Source organism: Telopea speciosissima, chromosome 8 (genome assembly GCF_018873765.1).
Source record: "Telopea speciosissima isolate NSW1024214 ecotype Mountain lineage chromosome 8, Tspe_v1, whole genome shotgun sequence".
NCBI lineage: Eukaryota > Viridiplantae > Streptophyta > Magnoliopsida > Proteales > Proteaceae > Telopea > Telopea speciosissima.
The window spans coordinates 50,894,803-50,910,926 of record NC_057923.1 but is presented as its reverse complement, the minus strand read 5'-3'; the positions used below and the strand labels follow the sequence as shown (position 1 = coordinate 50,910,926).

The 16,124-nt window shown below is 40.0% G+C and overlaps 2 protein-coding genes and 1 long non-coding RNA gene across 4 annotated transcripts in view; 2 read left to right on the top strand and 1 right to left on the bottom strand.

Annotated features, from left to right (window-relative positions):
* The window catches only part of LOC122670983, a 19,924-nt gene extending 14,559 nt beyond the window's left edge, over window positions 1-5,365 (top strand). The window contains exons 2-3 of the long non-coding RNA XR_006334297.1: window positions 809-816; window positions 5,299-5,365. This is a non-coding gene — a long non-coding RNA (uncharacterized LOC122670983). The remainder of the gene's footprint in view (window positions 1-808; window positions 817-5,298) is intronic.
* On the top strand, window positions 2,712-3,124 carry LOC122670982 (em protein H5-like). Its single transcript, XM_043868047.1, has 2 exons — window positions 2,712-2,830; window positions 2,910-3,124. The coding sequence occupies exons 1-2, from the start codon at window positions 2,716-2,718 to the stop codon at window positions 3,071-3,073; spliced, it is 279 nt and encodes a 92-aa protein (XP_043723982.1). The 5' UTR covers window positions 2,712-2,715; the 3' UTR covers window positions 3,074-3,124.
* Window positions 5,282-16,124, bottom strand: part of LOC122670977 (chlorophyll synthase, chloroplastic) — a 27,166-nt gene continuing 16,323 nt past the window's right edge. For both annotated transcript variants that reach the window (XM_043868040.1, XM_043868042.1), the window contains exons 7-15: window positions 13,706-13,771; window positions 13,544-13,627; window positions 13,385-13,446; window positions 12,604-12,679; window positions 12,464-12,526; window positions 12,263-12,344; window positions 7,271-7,347; window positions 6,234-6,281; window positions 5,282-5,364 (exon numbers count right to left, since the gene is read on the bottom strand). In XM_043868040.1, the coding sequence (XP_043723975.1) occupies window positions 5,302-5,364; window positions 6,234-6,281; window positions 7,271-7,347; window positions 12,263-12,344; window positions 12,464-12,526; window positions 12,604-12,679; window positions 13,385-13,446; window positions 13,544-13,627; window positions 13,706-13,771 (621 nt within the window). In that variant the 3' untranslated portion in view covers window positions 5,282-5,301. The remainder of the gene's footprint in view (window positions 5,365-6,233; window positions 6,282-7,270; window positions 7,348-12,262; window positions 12,345-12,463; window positions 12,527-12,603; window positions 12,680-13,384; window positions 13,447-13,543; window positions 13,628-13,705; window positions 13,772-16,124) is intronic.

The following is a 16,124-nucleotide window of genomic DNA, read 5'->3' as shown; positions in this document are numbered from 1 at the left end:
CTTCTGCCCTCCGCCCCCTATCTCCACCCTTCCCCTGTCCCACTGAATCGTTATCGTCTTCTGTTCACTGCCCGAACAGGATCGTCATGCCCCCTCACATGGGGGCACTAAATGACCACCTAACCCCTTGCCCGAACACACTGTCCGAGGGAGGTTAAATCGTCATTTCACATCCCATATGAAAGGGACAGGACGATCCTGTTCGGGCAGCGAACAAGAGAGAATAAAAATTACTGTCCCACCACCAACTTGGCCTCTGCCCTTATCAGACGTGTATTCAGTTACCCACTTCAACAGGGAACTTAATATGTGTCTCCTCCTTTATTCGAATAGCCTACGATATCAGAACTCTATCTCTCTAGTTTCCTTCTCTTATCATGATTCTATTAACTCCAGTACTTAACTTCCTCTAAATAGATTCTTTTTTTCTCTCTGTTCCTTGTGTTTTTTTTTTTATTCGTTTATTTTCAGTTTTTCTTCTTTGCTTATTCAATCCCTATCCTTCTCTCCATCGCATGTGCATCATGCTCAGCTGTGCTTCTTCTTTTATGTAAGTGGTTGCCTTTTTTATATGTTTCCTAGGAGAAAAAAAAGTTTGAAAAATAGAGACAGATAATGGATTCACTCTCTCCGTTTGACCTGAGACACGTGCCATCTCTCTCTACCCCAAGGATGGAGAGAAACAGGATCTTCTCTATCAATCTTGGTTTCCACTGCACCCATCTTTTCACACATACTGCAACGCACGCGCACACGCACACTCACACGCACACGCACACGCACACGCAATATGGGCAGTGGGTTGTAGAAGTGTTAGTGGCATACGCATGCACTTAGCACTTTGCATGCTTGCATCGTGCTTCAAGCGATCTGATCTAGTACGTTGATTTTTTGATGTGATCAGATCCGTCAGATTAGAAGATCCTACGGTCACATTTGATATGATATGACTGCTGTAAACAGCTTCATCTCCAGTTTAATCTGGACCGTAAGATCGGATGACAATCGATCTAATGGTTTAAATACAAAATGAGCAGATATGTCTATTCAAAAGAGGTGCTTCACTTCTATAAAATAGAAGTGCAGTGTTCAAACGAAATATCTCTCTCTTTTGCAATCAGTGCCTCTTAAAAGAAATTATGTGTTTCATCCTTATTGCTTTGTTGAGTCCTGAAGGTGAAATGTGTTGTGTGGGGGTAAATATCTCCTTTAAGATAGTGAGTACGCGTTCAAAGTAGATTGCCATGTCCTTCTCGATTTGATTTTTTCCAACATTAAGTACTCCTTTATGCTCCATAAATGACCGTGAATAGGACACTTGACATGTTCCAATTGTACGTGCAGTGTAAATCAATGGACGAAGTGAAACTTTTTTTTTGGGGGGGGGGGGGGGAGGGGGTTCCATAAAGTGATGGTGTTTCCTACGCCCCTCTCACAAGGCACCGTAAGATGACGCCTCTGCCCCTTGGGTAGATACCCAGGTGTGCTCACCCATTGGCCTAGGTGCTCGTGTAGAGCCATGTAACCATGTGAAATCTTTTTCCCTATATATAAATAGGGGTGCAAGTCTGGACTTGTCAGCCTGAACAAGGCATGGATTAAGATATCTGGCCCTAAGGACGGGTTAGGGTTAGAAATTTCTGGCCTTGAATCAAGATCGGGTCGGACCAGGGTTAAGGCCTCTAGCTGAGCCCAGGTTGGCCTAGGCCAACCCTATTTTAAGTTACACTATAAATTATATATCCATATACTAGATATTATGAACTTTAAATGTTACACATATTTTTGCTGTATAATATATTATATATGAAGATAATAAATGATAATATATAATTTTATTATAGTGTTATTTTATGTAAAATTTATAATTTTCTTCCTAACCCAATTCAATCCAGTCCATGCATCGCTCCCTTCCCCCATTCCAAGCAACATTAATCCAGCCTGACCCTGGGGGCAGGTCAAGGTTAGATTTTCCAGGCCCTGAGTTAGAGTTGGACTGAGGTTTTAGAAAGTCCAGCCCAACCCGACTCTGTTGCAACCCTAAATATAAACATGGTCCTCCCCCTAAATATAAACATGGTCATCTAATAAGTAAACTTTAAAATCATCTTATATGGATGATGTATACGGTCAAGATACTTCAATCATTAGATATAAATACTTGATTCTCATTCATTAATCCGACGACAGAAATGTGAAAGACAAATTTCATTAATGCATGAAAACTAATCCAAAATGAGTTTTTTTTTTTTTTGTTGGATAAGGAACCACCAGAATTAGCTTCACAAAGGGGGATGGCCAGTGGAACAGAATATAGACTGGTTAGTCGACAGGAGAATAGGAGATGGAGTACGTGTGAGAAACTGACGAAATTCCCAACCGCAAAAAGGACTGGTGGCATTCATTCTCTGTTTCTCACCCAAAAATGACAAAATCCAATCCACCGCTCATTTCCAGTTCCAAAAACACCTGCGTGTCTTTCAGGCAATCGCTCCCTTCTTCCTTAGATGCCGCGTTTGCTATCGAGGTGTCCCTTTCACCGCTCCGTCACCCAACACTCTCTCCTTATAAATTCTGACCTCTTCTCTTCGATCGTTATCGTTATCAACAACAACAACATCAAACATAGCTTTTTCTAAACGGTTGTAGTTTTGTTTCTGTCGTTTTTAATAAGTTAGTTTTCTTGATATCGTCGATCTGAAGAAAGAAGAAGAAATGGCAGCAAAACAAGTGAGAGCCGAGCTTGACGCCAAGGCTAGGCAGGGTGAGACTGTTATCCCTGGTGGCACTGGTGGTAGGAGTCTTGAAGCTCAGGAACATCTCGCTGAAGGTAGCTTTGCTTTTCTTAACATCTACTCTCTCTCTGGTTGAACAAATTAAATTAACAAATTTTTTTAATTGAATAACAGGGAGGAGCCGAGGAGGACAGACGAGGAAGGAGCAGTTGGGGACTGAAGGGTATCAGGAGATGGGTCGAAAGGGTGGGCTGAGCACCACCGAGAAGTCAGGAGGGGAGCGTGCGGCTCGAGAGGGGATTGAGATCGATGAGTCCAAGTTTAGGAAAAATACTTAATAATTAGCTCTTTGGTTCTCTCTCTCTCTCTCTTTTGTGTTTTGCTTTTCTGTTTTGATGGTTAGTTAGAATGGATTAGGTTAGGTGAGGTTAGGGTTAGGGTTTTAGTTGCAGCAGTAATGCAACAATGGGAGTGAGTGTTAAAGTTTGCTTTGTAAGTTTCAGTTCTGTGTGTATTTTGTATTTTGTTGTTTGTTAGGTTTATTGAGGCAAGCAAAACCCAACGTCTTCTGAGAATTTGTTTTGTTCCAAATCGTTGGGGCCTCTTTATGTTTGTTTCTGTAGTAGAATGGTTCCTTTCGGACATTAACCTAGTAGATTAACGTTTGTGTAACTCTTCTCTCTCTCTCTCTCTCTCTCTCTGGTATGTGTTGGCGCTAACTGGCTTAAAACAAAACTTGTTTTATTGGTTAAGAGATTGAAGAAATTCATGTATGAATCTCTAATTGTAACTTTGAAAGGAAAGGAAATCTATACCACAGAGGGATCATTCATGCTATATTGCTATGCTAGTGAATCTTAAAATTTTAATGCACAAATCTTGAAGGACTGTAGCTAGGCTTAAAAAAAGTGGGAAGTGAGGTGGAAAGGTTCATCTGGTTTGTTTGTTTTTCCAAGCCCAATACTACAACAACATTGGCTACATGGATCCAACTACATCGGTGTTGATAGAATAAAATTAAACAAAAAAAGCACATACAATATCGATATAAATTTTAGGGCATTGATCTTTTTTAGTTACTACTGCTTTAACTGCCCAACATTCACAATAACAAAGTCCAACTAAATGGTTAGGAGTAAGGTCTAAGTTACTAAGCATGTTTTTCATCATCACTTAAAGGTTATCTTAAGATCATATGGATATTTGATCTCCAGTTAATTCTATTTGAGGTCATATTAGGAGTTAAGGTCTAAGTTACTAAGCATGTTTTTCATCATCACTTAAAGGTTATCTTAAGGTTATCTTAGGTCTGCCTCTGGTTTTTTTTTATATTTACAATTCACTCAATCAAGATCAAGTCGCTCTTCTGGACTAGGTATCAAGTTGCTCTTCTGGACTAGACCCCTCAAGGGCTCCATTGAACATGGTCATATCACCTCAATTGAGTTTCTCTAAATTTCATGCATAGGAACTTCTCCCAACTCTGTTCTAATATGATAAATTCTATACTTTATCCTTCCTAGTATTCCCACTCATCATTTCTTCAATTCCCAATTTATTTATAATAAAAATTCTTCACACCCAGCATTTTGACCTGTACATCATCACTGGTCTAATTACAGTATTTCAATCGCGCCTTGTTCACTTCATCCACCCTATTTAATCCTTTGGGAAACATTGTCTTGGCCCAATTCCAATACAAAACCCACAAAAAGACATCTTGGGCTTCTTCCTAGTTGGGTTTTTGGCTAAGGCAGGTTTTGGTTACACGCTCAAGTACCATCTCTGAATACGTTTTTATTCTTTTTTTTACATTACATTTTATATTTTTTGGTTTGTTGATTCTGTGTCCCTGCAAGTCTGGAAATAACTTTTTTCTCCATCTTGGAAATTGAGTTTTTCAGGATACATTCTTCACATGATCATAAGACTTTTGTTTCGTGTATCTCAATTTCATGTTTTACATCGAAACCCACTCCGAAATATTTTGGTGTCGACTTGAATGGGATTTTTTCTCGTTGATCTTGTTGGGGATGTGGGGCCTTCCACCATGGTACGGTTCAACTTGATCCGATGTGACGACTTGAATGGGATTTTTTCTAAGATCTATGATGATAGCAAAGCACAGAGCCCATCGTTGATCTTGTTGGGGATGTGGGGCCTTCCCCCATGGTACGGTTCAACTTGATCCGATGGATCAACCTGATGGAGGAGAAGTTGAATTTAGGGTTTTCATATTAAGATTTTCAAAAGTGAACACCAGCGCTGTTTTAGGTGCTTTGAGAGACCTCCACAATGTAACTTTCTTCCATTACATTGAAACATCTACAGCTTCGCCCGTGGATGTAGCACATCTTATTGGTGTTTGTTCATACACAATCATATCAACAGATTAGTTTATTTTAAGAGACTTACCTTGATAATACAAGGGAGCGAGGGAGTCTAACCCTTTTTCCTACCAGCAAATATACAAGCCGCTCCCTCACTGCTTCAGGCTAAATCTACTCAACGTGATACACTAGCTTGTACATTGCATACACGGTCAGACCATTAACGTGCAGAGAGCTCAATGACTTGTTGCTAAGGCAGTCACCAGAAGTCCCAGCACCAGAAATGGCTGTGCACTAGCCTGTACATTGCATACACGGTCAGACTTTCAACTTGTCCAACACAAATCACGTTGAATCACTCATCTTTGAATGGAAAACTTTTGGTCAAGATCTGGAATCCCTTTAACATTGAAGACTGGGGTTGGAACTAGTGACCAGTAAGTTACAGACTTACAGGGGTAAAGCCCAGATGGTGGATGCAAAAAAAGGGGGTCAATTCTGTTATCATTCTATTAACTATGTGGTCACTAAGCCAAGTTACTCTATTTAGTTTTGCCATAGAGAAAGCAAAGAGGTGCAAACAAAGCATTCTGAGCATGTACGACTCGTTGGATTCAATAGTCTTATAAAGGCAGAACTCTTACAATGGCCAAGTTCCAATAGATGGATGGGTAACACAAATGCAAGTGGCAATGGAACTAAATCTCTGTCAAGATTGACAGAAACGAAACTCAGGGTCAAAACCCATGTTCAAAACTTGGAACCCTGGGTTTCAACCCAGGGAGGCCCAATGTTGAAACGAGATCCAATGCGTCACGGTTTCGTGCTTGATTGAAATCAGGTCTGAAACTGAGACCTCGATTTTTTTGCAAGTGACCTAAACCATGGCATGGAACTGCATCAAGCAATGGACATGTATGGCACATCAGTTCAAATGATAGTGCAAGTCCACACCAACCAAAAGGAATTTGCTTCTAGAGGTTGTTAATCGGATAGTCAAGGGAGCCAAACCCAAGGTATAGCAAAAAATTTGGGTAGCAGGGCCATAAGTGTCTTCAAGAATAAGGATATGATAGGATAGATGGTGCTGATTTTATTGACTTTATCCAATTTAAAGAATCAGCAGGTAACAGTATAGTGCAAGCTTATATGGGAAATGAGTAGTCACCTGATACTTCACATCATACTTAACTGGGTCCTTCAAGAAATATTGAAACTGCAAGATTTCCAGATGTGCAAGTCTTAGTAAAGCATCATGCTGTTTCAGCTAAATCTTTTCTTTCAGGATGTGCATTTGGACAGAAGATCAACATCATAGATATTAGCAGACGATATAGTACAATAAATTAGATATTTATTCTTACGCTCAATTTTCAAAATCCAAACAAAGTTAATCATATTTAATTTATAAAATCGTTTAACTTGGACACCAAACATATTCAAGTACTGATGCATAAGAGGATTGGCATAAGACAGCTTTGGAACCCCATAACAGCAAAAAACTATGTTCAGGTTGTATTATTCTAATCCACCATACAACATGATGAAGAAAGCATGCAAATGAAAAGAATCTATCATGCTGAAATAGTTTATGCATTCAATAGAGAAAAAAGGATAAAATACATTGCATGGTGAACAATTGGCAGGTTCGAGTGTCATCTCCCCCAGGCCCCAAACCCCAAGTGAATGTTGTTATTTAAACAAGGGGTGCTGTTTTCTGGGTGGGACGCAGGGGCCACACCGTGTGCACCTCCAGCCCCTGTTGTGCGTGGGCGTGGCCCCCTGCATCCCACACAGAAAACATTCTCCCTTTAAACATTTATAGAATTTATTTCCCCCTTTTTTTTTTCAAATCTCTGAATTTCACCAACTGTTTCAATATTAAATCCTACTAGCAGCAGCAATTAAATGAAAACAGAGTAACTTTACCAGAACTGCAATTGGATAAGGAGTCCAATTCAATTCTAAAGAGTAACAGCTACTTAGGAGACCGACATGTTTCAAATTTCAGACAATTACTGTTTGTGATCTGAAGAAGGTGACCTATTTGTACTAACCAATGGCCATAAATAATTATCTTTAAAAACAAATATCAAAACAGGGGAGAAAAAACAGGGTAGATTTACCATCTCAAATTCAAGAGAAATGTTTTTATCAAGTCCAGCCTCAAGCAATGGTATGAGATTCTCTTACGAGGTGATTTACCTGGAAAAACACTTGAGGAATAATCAGAGCTAGTAGTGCCAAGGCATAATATGGTTTATCCACTCCTATCAAATAACCTGCAAAAACAACCAACAAGTTTACTAAATTAATCACATGCGTCTGACCATGAGAATGAAAACTATGAACATAGTTCGAAATGTCAGTCGAAACCACCGAGATTTCGTGAAATGTTACAGTTTGGACGAAGGTCGAAACGAAACTGGTTGAAACTCAGTAAGAATGCAGAGTTTCAATCAAAATTTCGGTATTTCGACTGATTTTGGTTTCGACTCGGTTCATCGAGCGGTTTCACCTGTTAGAGGGGAAAAACTCAAAAAAGAAAAAAACCCAAATTTAGTATTTTTGGCCAACTCACATACATTAGTGCTAGGGACTACTACAACGCATCTATAACGACGATTTGCCGCATTTGAGCAAGATTTGTGTAACATTCAAACTTAGAGGTATACCATTTTTTTTCAAAGGATTTGAACCTTCCCAGAACTTTATATGGCACTGACATAGAGTTAGAGGAACGGTTTTGTAGGGGTTTTTTTACCTTGGTTGTACACTTGTACTTGACTACTTGTAATACTTGTACACTTGTACTTGTAATGCTTTGACATTTTGTAATATTAAATAGTTTTTCTTCACTTCTAATGTTCTAATTTTAGTTGTTTTTGTTGAGTTTTACATGTTCTAGTACTAAATTGTGTAGCATAGGCTATGTTTGAAAAAGTATATAGCAAAGTACGCCATACACTACCAACCTAGAGTACGAAACCAAACTAGCATTTTGGGTGTGTTTTTTAACAATCTAAATGTTCCATTATGTTTAGTGATGCTTAATTAGGGTTTTCCTATAGTTTCAGGACAAAATATGACCATTGGACCACCAAAATGCCCTATCGAATCCATCAGCCAAAACATGTAAGGTTTCGACCAGATTACGGTCAAAACTGAAATCTTGAACCTGGATTGTGAAGCAGATTTAAAGCATAAATAGACACATCCTCTAGTCAGAATTGATCAACCATATCAACTATTTTCACCACATTGTAATTAATTGACACTAAAATTAGAAACAACATAGTAACTTGCTTTAAAAGAAAAAGAACATGGTAACTTAAAGAACCCGAATGATGCATTGAACTGTGACTATCCCCGTCCCAACTCCCAATGCATCATAGACCCCCTATTGAGTGTCAGTATAAATGAAAATTTTATGCATAAAAACTCGGAAACGTCCAATATCCGCTTTGGAACTAGGGGCAGAAGGGCTAAACCGGGGGCAGCTAACAGAGGGGCAAGAGCCGCCGGCACAAAAGCCCGCTATGGATCTGGGGGAAGTAGCAAAGCTGCTGTGGGATGCAGACCGATATGAGGAACTGATGCAAGACATATAAAGAACATGTAGATGCATACTTTTTGAGTTGTAAACTTCAGGCTGAAACCTCTCTATAAGAAGTGTATCAAAAGAAGGTGCATCTAATACATAAATATGAGGCTATGATGCCAAATATAGTTACGGGTACCGGGAATGGATATGGTGAGAGACAACCAGAGTTGTGATGGCAAAAGAGTGAGCCCAGGTGGTGGCGAGGCCCCTAGGCACCATGTGCTACCTAAAGAAGGGGGTTCGGTGTAAAGAATTATGTTCTTTTCTGGGGGGTTGTGTAAAATAACACTTATTTCTTTTAACTGATAAAATAAAAATTACAATATTTTACATTTACAAACTAACTCAATATTGATACTTAGAGGACCATCTTCTTCTCCTTCCCCTTACCTTTCCCCTCCTCGATGTTGGGCGTTCACGAGAGATCAATGAAGGACAGGGTTGAAAGCTGCAAGGACTGGTAGGTACTCTTTTTCCCTTTCCCCTTTCTTATTTCTTCTTTTCTTTTCCTGGGGTTGCTGTTGTTGCAACCATGGAGGGGATGGAAGCAAGGTTCTAAATCTCAGTTAGGCCCAAAACCAAGACATGTCGTATCTCGTTTCGAGGTTTTGACACCAGGTTTCGACCCTGGGCCTCCCTGAGTTGAAACCCAGGGTTGAAATAAATCTCGGTTTCATTTCTGCCAGGTCCAAAACTGAGACAACTTAGAGATTTCGGTCATTTTCGACCGAGATTTAGTTCCATGGATGGCAGTGCTGCCACTTCCCTACCCTTGTTTCCTCCTTGTTTTCTTCTTCTTCTTTTTCCCTTTTTTTCTCCCATTTTTAACCCTCTTTCCCCTGGGTTTCCCGGAGATTTAATCCAGCATGTCCTTGTGAAGATTGGGGTGTCGAGTAAATATGTAGATGTTATAAAGATATGTATGAGGGAGTGGTGACTAGTGTGAGATCTGTGGGAGTTCAGGGCAAGGAATTCCCAATTACGATTGGGTTACATCAGGGATCAGCCTTAGCCCTTATCTATTTGCGCTTATCATGGACAACCTAACCAAGACCATCCAAGACGAGGTCCCGTAGTGTATGCTCTTCGCTGATAATATAATTTTGGTGGATGAGACAAAAGCAAGGATTAACGCGAAGTTAGAACCATAGAGATCAACCTTGGAAACAAGAGGATTTAAAATTAGTAGAATGAAGACAGAGTATATAAGGTGTAATTTAGTCACACTCTGATGGATACTGACATAATGCGAATTGGGGAACGAGAGATACCGCAAAGTGACTATTTAGATATCTAGGGTCAATCATAAATAAAGAAGGTGACATAGAGGATGATGTTTCTCAAAGAATTAAAGTGGGACGGTTAAAGAGGAGAGGTGCGTCCGGAGTGTTGTGTGACTAACATATTCCTTAAAAGCTTAAAGGAAAGTTATATAGGACTGTTGTACAACCCACTATGATGTATGGGGTAGACTGTTGGGCAGTTAAGAAGTGTCATATTGAAAAACTATGTGTAGCAGAGATGAGGATATTAAGATGGATGTGTGGAAAACCTAGGAGGGACAAAGTAAGGGATGAACGTATTAAAGCTGACTTGGGAATTGCCCCAATCAATGACAAGCTCTGAGAGAGTCGTTTGAGGTGGTTTGGACATGTTCAAAGGAGACCTAGGGACGCCCCAGTAAGGAGGAGTGACATGATCCCGATTCAAGGAGCTAAAAGAGCTAGGGGCAGGCCTAAAATGACCATAGGAGAAGTTGTGAGGAAAGACATGCATAGTCTAGGTGTTGTTTCAAGTATGACCTCGGATAGAGCTTATTGGAGGACAAGGATCCATGTAGCAGACCCCATTTAGCTGAAATTCTCCTGACTTGCTGGGTTGTGGCTCTTTCCCCTTATTTTCATCTTTCACCTTTCATTTTTCCTTTTATTGTCCATCTTTCATTTGTCATTTCCCATTTTTCATCCCTCATCTCACTCCCCACCCCTGCTTTCCCACCTCTTCATCCCCCTTTTTTTGTTTAGACCTCAGTTTTCCCTACATTGTTTCGGTTGGATCCATGTAGCCGACCCCATTAAGTTGGGATAAGGCTGGGTTTGTTGTTGTTTCCCCTGAGTTTCCCTTTTTTGGCTCTTTTCCCCTGTTTTTCCATCTAGGACGCCTGAACAAAAAAAGCAATTGATCGCCCTTCACAGACCACCTGGATACCTCTTAGGTGCCACCTACGTGACACCTTGACAACATTGGAACTACGCTTTAATTACAAAAATCTAGCACATGGATTCAGACACAGATCTAAATCAATTCCTTGAATCTAAGGCTGTATTAGATGCTTTTCTAAAGGAAAAAACAAGCTTTACTTTCCTGTCACCTACTTGGTGTCCCTCCACAAAAGCACCCAAAAGAAATTACCCATATCTTTTATGAAGATCACTTAAACCAAGTGGTAAAAAAGTCCTTAATCCATAAATCCTGATATTTCTCACCAGAAAATACAGTCCTCTTCTTCATTCCGAATTATTATTACAACTGCTTATCCTAAAAGCTCCAGCTGTTAAATAAAAGCCACAACGTATATCAACATACAACACCCCCCCGGCCACATGCAAGCCCACACACAGACACAGCTTTGCACTTATCCTAAAAGCTCCAGCTGTTAAATAAAAGCCACAACGTATATCAACATACAACACCCCCCCGGCCACATGCAAGCCCACACACAGACACAGCTTTGCACATGACACCATCATGTGGCACCGAGGGTACAAGGCGTAAGGGCCATAACAACACACAACACAAACCCCTCCCACATCAGACACCCGACCTCCTGGCTCTACTACCATGTTCCAACTACTTATCCCAAAAACTCAGGCTGTTAAATAAGGGGCCACAACAATGCATATCAACAAACAACAACAGCTACCCCAAACACAACCCACACCGGAAAACTTTTTTCTTCTCTTGATCACTGGAAAAATAAACCTCGCCATGAAAGCCTCAACTATGAAACCTTAAGCCATAAAAGCTTAACCATTAAAAATTTAACCATGGATTGATATTTAAGCCACAATTGAAACCAGTGAACCCCATTGTGAATGAAGAACCAGAATAATCTCACCCATGAAAACCTTAACCTGTTAAAATCTTAGTCATATCTGAAACCGATGAATTCCATTGTAAGCGAAAAACCCAGATAAAGGAAGAAGTTGCCAGGAAAGGATGAAGATCGTGAGGCAAATGAAAAGAAATAGCGGCATTTTCCATCCTGGGTGCTACTTCAGAAATTCACCAACCTGGGTGTAGTTTTTCCTTATCTAAGAAGTACATCTTTTTTTGCACTCGAGCATCAATGAATTAGTTTTGGGTTAGGCGCAAGCATATCCAGGTCCATATCTGATTTTTATCTACCAGAGCCCAGGCTCAACCCATATTCATATGGCATAAGATAGGTCAGACCCCAAACAGAACCACAAGGATCCAATTTCAGACTAGAATTCATTAATATATCCCAATCTAGATCCAGATCTAGCTTCATTCTAATTACATAGATATTTTTGGGATATATTTTTCAAAAATGAATGAAATTAGCTTACCAGCAATAGCTAACTGAGTAATGTCTATGGCTCCGACGCAAATCCATTTAGCAGTATCAATGCCAAAAGCTACTGGCAGTGACTGTTCCAAACAGAATGACCATACAAACAGTTAAACAAACTGTATTTGAGGATATCCATATTTCACTATAACCAACCAGTAAGAGATCCAAGACATAAACCACACAGAGAAGAAAATACCTGCAGGCCCAGTGCTCTATCCCCTTCAATACTCTTGAAGTCATTAATGATGGCAATACCCAGCTGAAATGCGAAAAGGCAAACTCATATCAATTAGTTGATTCATTTTACTTTAGTATATGTCAAACAGAAGATCATACCCCAGCTATGCTGTACAATAGTGTAAGAACAACTACGTCGGGTGTAAGTGTCCCAAATAAAGCTTGACCTGCCCACCTGTTGATTCATGGGTTGAACAGAACAAACGCGTTACGGAGTAAAGGTCAGATTCCATACATCACCATGTCTGATGTTTGCATGTTAAGGAAATCTATAATACTAAGAAGGAACTCTACAAGAGTTGGTGTAGGTTATAAGGGAACTATGTCAATGGCATAACAACATATACAGGTATACAGCCCCATGCAGTAGGGTTGGGCATAACAACATATACAGCCCATGCAGTACGGTTGGACCCACCAAATGCATCCCACTCCCATCTAGGGGATCCTCAGTGCAATAAATCAAACAACTAGAGATGAACACCCAATCAGTTAAGTTTACAATAGGCTCTTCAGTGGGAAACATTGAACAAAGGGACCCACCAAATGCATCCCACACCCATTTAGGAGAGCCTCAGTTCAATAAATCAACCAACTAGAGAGGAACAGCCAATCAGTTAAGTTTACGATAGGCTCTTCAGTGGGAAACATTGAACAAATGGTCCCAGCTCCTGCATGTGCATCGTGTGTACCTTTAGTCCTTGATGCTGATATTAAAATGTATTGTCCTAGCTCACATGCACTGGAGGTTTCCTCTTATAAGTTAAGAAAGCAAACAAAGGATGGCATGCTAAGTTGCCAACAACTAAGAGAGTAAGAGACCATCTTCGAAATCATAATATAAAATTCACAACGGATGGTGAAACAAGAAACAGCACACCATGGTAAACTGATATAGCTTGATCCCAGAGCAAAATTTCCTATCCATCCATTCTGTTTGAGCTGCTCAAATTTGAAATGAAGTTAAGAATTAAAAACTCCTTTTAGAATTAAAGGAACTAGGATTGTGCTATTGACAAGGCGAAATAACTGTCTTTACCTTCAGAGGAGGAGCTGAATATATGTATGACAGCAAGGATCCACCAAGAGCAAGGTAAAAGACAACAGGAAAATTATGCCCTGCCTAAAAGGAGATGAAGAATCAGAAATTGGGATTCATAATAAATAACTTTCAAGAGGGTATTACACGTCAGAAACCTACCCACACATCTAACAAACCACCCAAACAGAGGCCTCCAAGAAGCAGCAACCAAATTTGGGTTATAACCTGAAACAAAATTTTGTAGTACATGAGGTGCATTCCATTTAAAATAACACTTTGACATATGCAGCTACAGAACCTATTCCATATCCACCTCATGCTTCCTATATCTATACAATAAATTGATCTTGCTCCAATCTCTTTCTAGTAATCACCATAGAAAAATGGTCACATACAAATATCCAATGCCTCACTGGCTCAGGAGCTTTTAGCTCAAACAGTCTCACCATGACTCATGTCTGTCCACAACTAGGTCATTAGGTGTACCAGTTGGCTGATGATGGGAGGATCTCTAGCAAAACAACTATGGTTAGGCTAAATTAGGGTCTAAAAAATCAAAGTTCAGGGTTAAATATCGTGGATAAAGCTGAGGCCAATTGGTCCATATAGAAAATAGTGCAGAGGTTAGAAATTATAGGCAAAAAACTAGGGCTGGAGATGAAATCGGGTTCTACGGTTTCAAAGCTGTGAAATAGAGGTCATTGGGGGGTGGCTAAAGTTGTAGATTGGTTGAATTTTAGGGCATAAAGATTGAAATCTTCAACCTGTAGCCAAGGAGATGCCTTTTTTACTTGTTGGCTGTGGGTTAGGTTTAAGGTATCATATGTGTCAAGATATACTAGTGTTGGCAGCGTAGGGATATTTCTGGTATTTTTAGTACTTTGACATAATCAGGGGCATTTGTGCAATCATTCACCTTTTTCACGAAGTTGTAAATACATGGTGAGAGGGGTTGAGATAGAGTCTTCCCTATCGATTCCATCATGTTTTTCTCTTCTTCTCTACGGTCTACTTCTCTTTTCTTCCTTATTTCAGATTTAGAGTAGGTGTTAAATATGATCTAGTTACAGTATGTGAGGGTTAGATTTAAGTTAAGAGCTTAATTGGATTTGATAGTGGAGAGGCTAAACAGCAAGGTTATGGAAATGAGATGCAAAAGTTGCAGAAAATATGAAACCAAAGTAGAGGAAGACAAAGAGGAACTAGGTAATCACACTCCAACCTTAAACCAATCACAGTTCCCACTTGAGAACTCTCCAAACTAGGCAATCATATAGAGTAAAAAAAATACAAGTACTTGGGGAAGGGCCATGGTCATCCACCATACTCTTTCCTACTATGGCTCCAACTTATAACAGAAACTACTAAAGAACCTCATATTTATGACCCGATTCGAATCAGAACACCATTAACCCCCCAGAACCACTACCATGGACAAAACAAGAACCAGAACCATAAAAAAAAAAACTAAATCTGTTAGCAGCCCTTAGAACTGAATGCTTGAGTGTCATAATCGATCACCCAGCCCCTTTATTTATAGTAAACAGAATTACACCTTATTCCTAGTCTAATTAGGAATGAAACTTACTCCTAATCAAAGTAGGAATGACTCCTAATCAAAATAGGACTAACCCCCATTCCTATTCCTATTAGGAATTCCCATTATAACTAGGAATCCCAAATAGAGATCAGTTAGGGGGAAACAATACAGAGAAAAGGAAATAAAATAAAGGACAAAAACTAATAAAACTAAAGGACTAAATTACCCCTATCGGGTAATTTAGCCTATCTCAACACTCCCCCTCAAGTTGGAGCAAAGATGTCGATCATGCCCAACTTGACTAGATTGGGATGAAACAATTTCCCAGACAATCCCTTGGTGAAGATATCAGCAAGTTGATCAGCAGATGTCACAAAGGGAATACAAATCAGCCCATCTTCTAACTTCTCCTTGATGAAATGCCTATCCACCTCAACATGCTTGGTACGATCATGTTGTACTGGGTTGTGTGCTATGCTGATTGCAGCCTTGTTGTCGCAGTACAACAACATAGGAAGACGAATATGAACACCAAGATCTTGTAGCAAACCTTTAAGCCATAGTAACTCACAAATACCTTGTGCCATAGCTCGAAACTCAGCTTCGGCACTAGAACGAGCAACTACATTTTGCTTCTTGCTACGCCATATGACAAGATTTCCACCTACAAAGGAGCAATACCCAGAAATAGACTTGGGATCCGCAAAACCAGCCCAATCAGCATCAGTATATGCCTCTATCCGCAGGTGACCATGTGCAGATAGAAGAATTCCTTTTCCAGGAGCTGACTTCAAATAGTGCAAGATACGAAGAACAGCCTCCATATGAGAAGAGTAGGGATCATGCATAAACTGACTCACAGTACTCACGACGACAGCAATGTCAAGACGAGTGTGTGAGAGATAAATCAGCTTCCCTACACGTCTTTGGAACCGGCCTTTATCAACAGGCTCACCCTCTTTCTCCTTGAGTCGAACAGTAGGGTCCATAGGAGTATCTGAAGAATGGCAGCCTAGCAACCCAGTTTCAACCAATCAG

What these genes read in the sequence shown, in the direction of transcription:
- LOC122670982 (XM_043868047.1), top strand. Translation starts at nt 2,716, where the DNA reads ATGGCAGCAAAACAAGTGAGAGCCGAGCTTGACGCCAAGGCTAGGCAG. An exon ending in TCAGGAACATCTCGCTGAAG is followed by an intron (nt 2,831 to 2,909) that starts GTAGCTTTGCTT and finishes ATTGAATAACAG; the next exon opens with GGAGGAGCCGAGGAGGACAG.